An 11,443-nucleotide genomic window follows, 5' to 3' on the forward strand; every position below is an offset into this window, starting at 1 on the left:
GCTCACTGCAGCCTCCGCCTCCTGGGTTCAAGCGATTCTCCTGCCTCAGCCTCCCGAGTAGCTGGGATTACAGGCACGCGCTACCACGCCCTGCTAATTTTTGTATTTTCAGTAGAGATGGGGTTTCGCCATGTTGCCTAGGCTGATCTCGAACTCCTGGGCTAAAATGATCCGCCCACCTTGGCCTCCCAGAGTGCTACAATTACAGGTGCACCCAGTCCCCATAGGTCATTTAACATGTACTTTATGTTATTTCTAGTAAACCGACAGTAAGATCTACAGACCTGCAGGCCTTCAGGAAGGATTTTTTGCAAGAATACTTCAAGGGAGGTGTAATGTACTTCAGTCAAGAAGCAGGAAGAGCAGAGCCTCATTCCTGGCCAAAGCCACTGTCTGTGTGGAGTATGTACATTTTTCCCATGTCCGCATGGGTTTTCTCCAGGTACTCTGATTTCCTCCCACATCCCAAAGATGCGCGCATGAGGTGAATTCTGTGTCTACCTTGTCTGAGTGTGGGTGTGTGAGTGCACTCTGTGATGAAATGGGCTCCTGTCCACAGCTGGTTCCTGCCTTGCACTCTGAACTACGGGAATAGGCTTTGGCCACCTGCAACCCTGAACTGGAATAAGCAGGTTGGAAAGTGAATGAATACAAATTACTGTCAAACAAAAATTCATAAAGTATACAATAATCATACAAATGCACAACAATGAATGCTGTGGCATGAAATCGCTCAGTGAGCCCACTATGTTTGTCATTGTTTTGAAGTGGGTGATGGCAGGAGGTGCTCCTTATAATTTCTGCTTTGCAAACATTTATTCCTTGATTTACTCATCACCACAATGACCACTGTCACTCACTGTTTCACCAAAAATTGGAAATTGGGTCAATAATTATCTTGTTTGCATTAATATTTCTTAATGTATATATAGTTCACATTTATTTCAATGTTTAAGATTAGAATTGTTTGGGGTCTTTATTTAGAAGTTTGATGATGTTTTCATGACCAGAAATATGCTGTAGAAACTTTAACTTTTGTTTATATCAGTCAGCCTATGGTAAAATTGGTTTCATTAACATCACAGTTTCTAAGAACCTACCAACAACAGTAACTGAGGACTTTATTACAATGCCTGGCCATGTCTTTTTGTGAGGTTCAGATTGATCAACAGATACAGGTTGTCAACCTGATCCACCCTCTGTAAAGTTCTCTTTCCCTAATGGTTGCAGCAGTCATCGATGTTCACTGTCTAGAACCTTTATTTCATTAGTGGTTACAAAATACTGATATTCTATCACTTTCTTCATGTATTGGTTGGAATACTTTTATAAAGAAATTCCTCAGGTGATTCCAAAGTGGTTCCAAGGTTGATTAGGGAAAAAACAGTAGATGGCCTAGGACTGATCCCTGGGTAACTCTGACATTCTAAAGTTTGAGCATGAGAGGAAAAGCTGGCCAAGATGACTGAGAAAGCAAGCCAGTAAGACACCAGCTGAACAGTGGTGTCCCAGAAGCTGAGGAGAGGGTGTGAAGAAGATGGGAATGATCAAATACCTAGAATGTCAAGACGTTAAGCAAGATGAGATCAGAGGCAGGATGAGATCAGTGAAATGTTGACTGAATACAAGAACATGGAAGTCTTTGAGCATAATTTGAGAGATGAGGTCAGGGTAGAAGTGTTACTGAGACACCAGGAAGTATAGACTGTGATTATATATAACTCTTTCAAGAAGTTCTGCTGTGAAAAGGAAGCACTGAAAATGAAACCAGCCATCTCCTAATTATTGTAGATTGGGCTGTTAGTCCCTTCACCCTCTAGTGGAGTCTTTTGTTGTTGTTGCTGTTGTTGTAATGAACTTAAGCATGCCTCTACTCAACTGAAAAAACCTCTGCTGGCTCCCTTTTAGCCCTCAAAAAGAAGTCCTGAACGTGGTACTATAAATAGATTCATAATCTGGCCCTATTGCGCCTCTCCTGCCTCAGAGCCGTTGTACATAAACTCTCAATTTCACAAGCTCTTTCAAACCTCCATGTAACTTGTTAGTCAAGCTGCCAGAAGTGCCTTCCACCTTTTCCACCTGGTAAGCTTACAGTTCTATTCCATGACTCGGCTCCAATATCATCCTCACCAGTACCATGCCAAGCATTTACACATCATTCCCTTCTGTACCTCCCGCAGTGTTGATTCTTTCAAGCCAGAAATGTGGAAGTCAGCCTTGACTTCTCTCACCTCACTTACATCTTCTCATCTCTGATATCCACTCGACCACCAAGTCCAGCCATTGTACTTTCTCAGTAAGCCTCCATCTGTCCTCTCTATATCCCCACTCTAGTCCTCTCTCTTGCCTCTTAACTGGTCTCCCAATTCCATCTCCCACCATTTGTTTTCTACACAAAAGCCACAATGAACCCCTGAAAACACAAAGCAGCACTTTAGGGGACTGAGGTGGGAGGACTGCTTGAGCCCAGGAGTTCAAGACCAGCTTGGGCAACACAACGAGACCCCCATCTCTACAGAAAAATGTTGTTAAAAAACTAGCTGGCTAGTGGTGGCACATGCCTATAATCCCAGCTGATCCAGAGGCTGAGGCAAGAGGATGCCTTGAGCCCCACAGTTCGAGCCTGCATTGAACCACATGATTGCACCACTGTACTCCAGCCTAGGCAACAGAATAAGACCGTGTTTCCAAAAAAACAAAAACACAAAACACAAAACTAGTCATATTTGCCCAAGAATAAAAATCCTTCAGTGGCTTCCCACTGCTCTTAAAGACAAAAATGACTAACCAGCTAACAAAGCCCCGCACTGTCTGGCCCCTGCCAGCCTCTCTAATCTCATTTCCTAGGTCTCTCCCAGCACTGTCTGTGTTCCAGCCATGCTGGCCTTTCAGCTCCTTAAACACACTGAGCTCCCAAATCTTTTCCCTTCCCCACCCCTGCCTCCCCTTTCACCCAGCTAACCCAAGTTCAAATGTCATTATTCCAGGAAATAACCCTAGAACAGCAACTTGACCTAATCTTAGGACACTCTGTAATTCATCACAGCACTCACTGCTATTTCCAATCATGCAGACATCTGTGCGTGATTATTTCATCAAGGCTCATCTCCCACCTTTAGACTGACAGCTCCCTGATGATGGTGTGTCTCATGCACCAGACATACCCCATCCTTGACTAAGGACCTGGCACTCAAATATTCATTGAATCAATGAACAAATGAAATCCCTCATAATTTGACCTTCACTGGGCACTGATCCAAATCTCAGCCCTCAAAATGAAGTGTAAATTTAACCAGGCTCCTCCTCAAATAATACTACCAAATAATATTCCAGATACTTATTTTTCCACAAACTTCTATGCCCATAGAGATTAGCTCCCTGATTCCTAATTTCCTAAACTTATCAGTTATCACTTTATCTTCAAATGCTTCAATTGACAGATTTTTTTTAATGAGAAAAATAGAAGGGGGTTATTTTGGTTCTGGACAGAAACCGGTTCTTTAGATTTCATTCTGCTTGGCCCAATACTGAACATCTAGGGGTAAATGTTCTTGCATACAATTAGAAACTGTCCGTAAGATGTTGGCAGCAGGGCCTGAAACACTCTGCTTCTTTGCAGAGCATTCGAGTTAAGCTCAGCAAAACCACGTTAACTCACTAATGGTATAGAAAATGGAAAGTACTTTTTATACTACAAAACACCAAGCAATATTATTTACATTATGGTCATTATATATTGCTCAGTCTTCTAGTTCCTGAAGGACTATGGGTCTATTTTTAAATAGCTACAAGTAAGCCTTCTTTGGTGAAGATCCAAAATAACTATCTATATCAGGAACTATCCAATAAAAGATTGATCTGAAATTGTTGAAATCATACCCACTGATCCAGGTATGGGCTTTCTTTCCCAAGGAAGGGACAAGGGGTCCACTTGTGCAGTGGAAATAACTATGGCAAAAAAGACTCACAGGCAGGAATACATCCCCTAAGGATCCTAGAAGCAGCCTAAGCAAACACTTGCTTTGACCAGACATATGCTTGAAAAAAATGTGTATTCATCTTTTAGCAGTACACACACCATGGTATATAACCTTCTTCACTGTCTTTCTCTTCTTCTACTTTCTATACTCTTGTATTGAAATATACCAACCATAAGCCTTAACATCCACAACTTTTAAGTCAGTTTATAAATATATACAAACCCAATTAAGAATCCCCTACTTTTGTTAACATTTGTGAAAACCAAGTAAAAGATAAACAGGAATTCTTTATACACTTGACCCTTGAAGAACACAGGTCTGAATTTTGTGGGGTCCACTGATAATTTACACTGAGTGTGCCAGCCTCTCCTGCCTCCCTTTCCACCTCTCCTCCACCTGTTTTGCCTCTGCCGCCCCTGAGGCAGCAAGACCAATCCTTCTTCTTCCTCTTCCTCCTCTGGTGAAGATGATGAGGATAAAGACCTTTATGATGATCCACTTCCACTTAATGAGTAGTAAATACATTTTCTCTTCCTTATGAATTTCTTAACATTTCCTTTTTTCTAGCACTTTATTATAAGATAATACACATAACATAGAAAATATGTCCTAATCAACTATTTATGTTAATGGTAAGGCTTCTTTTCTGGTCAACAGTAAGTTATTAGTAGTTAAGTTTTGGGGGAGTCAAATGTTATACTCAGATTTTTGACTATGTAGGGGTGGGGGGAGATAGGCACCCCTAACCCCCACATCATTCAAGAGTCAACTATACTAGTTTTGTCAGCTTTTCTATAAGTTTGAAATTATCATAAAATGATTTAAAACATTTTTAGACCAGGTGCACGGTGGGTCACACCTGTAATCCCAGCACTTTGGAAGGCCAAGGCAGGTGGATCACCTGAGGTCAAGAGTTCGAGACTGACCTGGCCAACATAGTGAAACCTCATCTCTACTAAAAATACAAAAATTAGCGGGACATGGTGGTGCACACCTGTAATCCCAGCTACTCAAGAGGCTGAGGCAGGAGAATTGCTTGAACCCAGGAGGCGGAGGTTGCAGTGAGCCAAGATCATGCCACTGCACTCCAGCCTGGACAACAGAGCAAGACTATGTCTCAAAATTAAAAAATAAAAAAAAAGATTTAAAACATTTTTAATTTTTTTTAATTTAAAAAAGATTATCCTATCTTTGGATATTTTTAAATATTGCAATGACCAAGTTTACAGTTGAGTTTTAAATCTGGGTCTAACACAGACCAGAATTACTTCATTTCATCCAAAGTTTCTGGCCACAAGGTTATTTTGCTCAACTTCTTTTCCTACCTGACATGCTCAATTGCAAGGGCTGTCTGGTCATACACTCCTGAATCATCAAACACCACCCACAGCTCCTGCAGGGGCAACCGATGCTCCTTCAGATCAAGGAGCTCCTTCATGCACTCCATGGTAAAAGTGCTCACTTGAGAGTCACAGAGGTATGGTTCAGCAAGCCTCACCACTGCCTTCAAGGCTGCAAAGTCCACATCTGTGACCTGAAATTTAAAATAATGTGACTTAACACATGGAAATCAAAATGAAGATACACCTATAAGACACTACTGACAACCTGATTTTTTTAAAAGCATACAACATGGGTTGTATATATATATATGTATATAATATAAAGGATGAACAAGACAGGCTGCCTCTTACCCTCATGGAGCTTACACTGTAATCAGGGAGATCAACAAACACAATGATAACCAGTAGGTGACAGAGAATAACTAGCAGGGGTGGGGATCTTGTTCTGCTGAGATGGCCAAGGAAGTCAGCTCTGAGCCAGGCTGAGGAGGATGAGAAGGAAGCGGCCATCTGAAGAGCTGGGAAAGCACAGAAGGCCTGTGGCAGAGACAGGCTTGGCAGCTGGAGGAGCGGAAAGGCAGTCCTTCTTGCTGGAGCCAAAGGGAGGAAATGGAGGAGGGGGGCAGTGTGCAGTGGAGCAGCAAGATATGAGGTGAGAAAGAGAGGCAACAGACCAGGACATGAAGGACATCTGAAGGAGCTTGGATTTTACGTGTTTTCTATACAATGAGAAGCCATAAAGCCAACACTAAGCCCTTGGTAAAGACAATGCTTTAGGAGTTTTAAGCAGAGAAATGGCATGCTTCTGTTTTAAAACAATGACTTTCATTGTTTTCGGAGAACTGATTGGCAGGGGGGGCACTTATCATAACCAAATGAATAGGCCTGAACTTCAACCAAAAAATATTAGCACAATCCAAAATTTTAAAACTCACAAGCAATAGCTGCAATCCACTGCCTTGTACATAATCACTGTAGTATGTGATGCCATTTTCTAAGGGAGCTGCAGCAACAACTTGTATTCACACTCCCTGGTTTGACATTTTAGTTTACTAGGGCTTTTTGTGGTCAGTTAACAAACACTGAGAAAAATTCAAAGCTGTAATTAGAATGCAAATGTAATCTAAAAGGCCTAGTGAGAAGAAGAATAAGACTGTTTTTACATTCTGCAATGGGACACACTGTCAAGAGATTAACCACATATAAACAAATTTGCTAGGCAAAAACTGGGCTAGTTTAAAAATGCCTCTTAGCAGAGGTTGCAGTGAGCCAAGATCGTCCCACTGCACTCCAGCCTGAGCAACACAGTGAGACTTCATCTTAAAATAAATAAATAAATAAAAATGCCTGTTAGGTTTGAGCTGCTTAACGAATTACAATTAAGAAGTTAAACACTTTTTTGAAACCATTAACTTCATAATTAGGCCTAATTTTTTAAGTGATCTCAAATACCTTCTTTTAATTAATTTGAACCAGTTTAATTCCCTGGTAACAACTCCTCAGTTGCCTTTAAAATTTGCAGAACACTTCCTACAACATGGCAATTAGATGTGAAAAACATGCTATTTGAATCAGCTCTTAAACTTTAATTAAAAATAAGCACTTTGGATATAACAGTCTGAAGTAAAGTGCTTAAAGCTAGAGACAAAGGTCTCAACAACAAAATTAACCTTACCTCAACCAGCACCTTGAACACATTAGTGTGCCAGACTGCCCGCCATCCAGATGGCTCAAGGACCTTCTCCAAGAACTCAGCTGTGAATTCCTGTACCTCAGAGGCCTTGCAGTCAGCTACAAACAAATTAAACACAGGAACAATTGAGAATGCATAAAGCAGAGGGAAGTTAATAAATCCACTTAAATCCACTTTCTCAGAAACAACTGGCAATCTGAGGGACTGAAATAGATAATCTACTTGTAAACTAAAAAGATAAAAGATGCAAAAAACCAGCCAGGCAGTGGCTCATGCCTATAATCCCAGCACTTTGGGAGGCCGAGGCAGGCATATCACCTGAGGTTGGGAGTTCAAGACCAGCCTGACGAAAATGGAGAAACCCCGTCTCTAGTAAAAATACAAAATTATCTGGTGGTATGGCGCATGCCTGTAATCCCAGCTACTAGGGAGGCTGAGGCAGGAGAATCGCTTGAACCTGGGAGGCGGAGGTTGCGGTGAGCCAAGATCACACCATCGCACTCCGGCCTGCACAAGAGCGAAACTCCATCTCAAAAAAAAAAGCAAAAAACCTACTCACCTAAAATGTAATCTTGATAGGCTCTGAATCGCTCATAGAACAAAAGTTGATTTGTTTGGAAAATTTCTGGGAAAAAGGTTTTTCCTTCTGGCCTAAAACTTTGTAAACTAGAACCTGGTTTATCACGGTAGCTACAATCACTGCATGAATCTTCATCTTGGAACAAACCTAAAAAAAAAAAGCAAAAATAAGCAAGCTCCAGTGCCTTATTTGAATGCTTCTATTTTCATATCCTTGCATAGAAATCCCAAACAAAATACAAACAAGAATTTGAATATGAATAGTCTACTTACCTCTACCATTGTGAGAAGAAACTAGTTTTCCAAACTTAAAAATATTTCAAAATCCAAATTCTACTTCAAAACAATAAGAGCTTAAGATCTTTCACAGTTAGATTTTTGTTGTTGTTCTGTGAGGTTTTGGGGAGAAGTAGAAGGCTGTTTTTGTTTTTGTTTTAGAAACGGTCTCACTCTGTCACCTAGGCTGGAGTGCAGTCAGTGGTGCGATCATAGCTCACCGCAACCTCAAACTCCTGGACTCAAGCTACCCTCCTGTCTCAGCCTCCTGAGTAACTAGGACTACAGACATGCACCACCACATCCAGCTGGAAGACAGTTGATTTTTAATTCAGTGGAAATCACTCAAGATCTCCTACAAAGCATACAGCCTGTGATTTATACTACAGTTAGCGAGTGATAATAATCAAGTATCTTAGTTATTTATTTTCCAAAGCAATTACATAAAGCTCCTTTAAGAAAGGGAGCTGACTTCCTCTCAGATGGGTTAAACCCTCCCTTTACTTCCTACAATATCAGTCTGTCAATCGCCCCTCAATAAACAGGGACGAGAGTCTTAATAATCCATAAGGTTTACTTCAGTAAGGTTATTAGATTCCTCCTCACTAATTTCAATGACTGTGTCTAAGGAAAAGATTAGAAAATGCAAATCACATTAGGTTTGGGCTGTATATAATGTTTCATAAGGTATGATTCAGCCAGTGGCATATCTAATTCTATGTAATGTTTTTAATAAATGAAACAACTACTAAATAAGCAATGCTAAAAAGGGTAGCATTTAGAATGTAGAGTAGTCTCCAGAAGTGGTTTCAGGGAAGGTATCTGAGCTGTTAGCAGATACCTTTTTTCTCCCTCCCCCTTGATTTTCTCCTTCCCTTTCCCCCTTCCTTCCATTTCTTTGTCCCTGTTCAGGCCACCAGAAGTACTTGACCCACAGATGACCAAAGTGTACTCAAGGGTCTACTGCTCACAAACACTGATGCACATGAACCTTAGAAGGCATCAGTACCTTACTGGTTATGTGACAATGCCTCAGCTTCCTCACCTATAAAGGGAAGATAATAGTACATCTACTTCAATTAAGAAGATTAATTGTTAATAATTTACAACAGTGCCTATTACATAATGTATATGTTTGTTAAAGAAATAGTAGTACTTCAGCACCATTCTTTTTTTTTTCCAGCACCATTCTTTATAGCTTTATGGAGGTATAATTAACATATAGAAGTTATATACATTTAAAGTGTATAACATGATGGCCAGGCGCGGTGGCTCACACCTGTAATCTCAGCACTTTGGGAGGCCGAGATGGGCGGATCACCTGAGGTTAGGAGCTCGACACCAGCCTGGCCAACAGGGTGAAACCCCGTCTCTCCTAAAAATACAAAAATTAGCTGGGTGTGGTGGCGGGCGCCTATAATCCCAGCTACTTGGGAGGCTGAGGCAGGAGAATCATTTGAACCCGGGAGGCAGAGGTTGCAGTGAGCTGACATTGTATGCCACTGCACTCCAGCCTGGGCAACAGAGTGAGACTCTGCCTCAAAAAAAATAAAATAAAATAAAAAATAAAGTGTGTAACATGATGTTTTGATATACCTATACATTATGAAACGATTACCACAGTAAATTGAATTAATATTTCCATCACCTCGCATAGTTACCTTTTGTGTGTGTGTGGTGTGAACACTTATGATCTACTCTGTTAGCAAATTTCAAGTACAAAATTTGCATCGCATTGCACCATCACGTCATTGCCTATTAATACTGTAATAATAATACAGTATTATTAACTATAGTCACCATGCTGTATGTACATCAGATCCCCAGAACTATTCACACTGCATAACTGAAACTTTGGACCCTTTGCCCAGCATCTCCCCATTCCCCCAACCCACTGGCAACTACCACTCTACTCTCTTTCTGAAACTTCCTCTTTTTTAGATTCCCAATATAAGCGATGTCATGCAGTATTTATTTTTGCAGCCACTTTAAAAACTTCATTTCACTTCAACTTCACCACAAGTACAACCATTGGCATAGTCTTCCAGATGGGAAAACTGAAGCCAAGTGACTTTTGCCACTCGGAGAGGTGGGTTAATAGTGGAATTGTCACACTTATGTTTTCTCACTTTGTTGGGACTCTCTGCTACACAATACAACCGAAAGTGTTAACGTAAAAACATGAACCAGCTTAAAATATCAGAAACAAAAATAGTAATGAAACTCTATGAGGAGGAAGAAAGGGCAGAGAACTAGGAGACCCCGGTTCTATTTCTGGACTCCGGCCCAAGTTGGCGCTCCTCACTTTGGACACGTCACTACCCTCCGTGCACAGGACAGCCATCTAGGCCAAGGGTTCAAGCTTTTCTCTTCTTCGGAAAAGGAAGTGTGGTTCGTGATCTCCTTTGAGATGCAGATGAAAAAATGGCCCCTTGAGCAACAGTAAATGCACAGTTCCCGCAAAACCCATCCAGATTGGGAATTCCTGGCCCAATCCAGTTCCCTCCAATCTCGGGGCGGGCTGAGGCCAGAGAGTGCAGGGAGAGGGGAAGATGCGGATAGGGAAGAGAGGGAGTCCCCCACCCCTGGGTACCGCCCGACTTTGAGGTCCCGTCACTGGGTCCCGGCCGCGCACCGCCGTTCCCGCCACCTTGGACAGACGGGTCCGGAAGGCCCGCGACCCAGGCGCCCTCCTAGGGTCCCGACGCCCCAGGCCTCCGCTCAGAGGCGGCTCCTCGGCCCCGGCATGGAGAGCTCACCTTTCTCCAGAGACGCCAGCTCCTGCTCCACCGCCCAGCCCGTGCGCTCCGGCGCCATGGCCGCTGCCTCCAGACCGCCGCCCGTCAGCGACCCGTCAGCCATTTCAAATTTCCGCGGACGGCAGCCCAGGCAACGACGTGATGACGCAGGCTCTGCTGATTTGATAGTCGGGCCGAGGCCGTGGACCAATTAGAGTCCGGCCCCGCTCCAGCCCCCACCAACACTGCCGCCTCGTCCCAGGCTGACAGCTGTTCTTGTTCAAGTGCCCGGCCTTTGCTTTTCTGGGATGAACTTGAGGAAAGTCGAATTGGGATATAATTTGGAATGATTTTCGAAAAAAACGAACGAGCAATGCCTGGAAATGAGATATAGTGGAAAAGTCACTGGGTTGAGAGTCAAAAAACACAGTATTTAAACTTACCTGGGCTATTCCTAGTGGTATTGCCTTGGGCAAGTCATTTCACCTCCCACAAGCACAACTTCAACTGAAAAGGATGCTGGCCTACGTGGGCCCAAAACTTTCACCACCAAACACCAGTCTCTCTCTGTCTTTCAATACACACACATACACACACACACACACACAGAGAGAGAGAGAGAGAGAGACAGCATATTTTCAAAGAATGTCAAATTAAATTTAGTAAGTAAATTTGTTAATTTGCATTAATCAAAGACAACTATAATCTCCATCATAATGGCTAACATTTACTGCATATTGTGTGCAAGATACCCTCCTGCATGCGTTACCTGGATTGTTCTGTTTAATCTTCACAACGATCCTATGAGACGGGAGCTATTACTATACCCATTTT

General features: G+C 42.3%; 1 protein-coding gene across 2 annotated transcripts in view; it reads right to left on the reverse strand.

Annotated features, from left to right (window-relative positions):
- The window catches only part of SHCBP1 (SHC binding and spindle associated 1), a 41,937-nt gene extending 31,161 nt beyond the window's left edge, over positions 1-10,776 (reverse strand). The window contains exons 1-4 of one of the 2 annotated variants that reach the window (XM_001160750.6): positions 10,631-10,776; positions 7,576-7,743; positions 6,999-7,114; positions 5,306-5,514 (exon numbers count right to left, since the gene is read on the reverse strand). In XM_001160750.6, coding sequence (XP_001160750.2) covers positions 5,306-5,514; positions 6,999-7,114; positions 7,576-7,743; positions 10,631-10,733 — 596 coding nt within the window. In that variant the 5' untranslated portion in view covers positions 10,734-10,776. The remainder of the gene's footprint in view (positions 1-5,305; positions 5,515-6,998; positions 7,115-7,575; positions 7,744-10,630) is intronic. The other variant, XM_063797810.1, reaches the window with a different exon arrangement.
- Positions 10,777-11,443: the final 667 nt, after the last annotated feature.

This window comes from Pan troglodytes, chromosome 18 (genome assembly GCF_028858775.2).
Source record: "Pan troglodytes isolate AG18354 chromosome 18, NHGRI_mPanTro3-v2.0_pri, whole genome shotgun sequence".
Taxonomy (NCBI): domain Eukaryota; kingdom Metazoa; phylum Chordata; class Mammalia; order Primates; family Hominidae; genus Pan; species Pan troglodytes.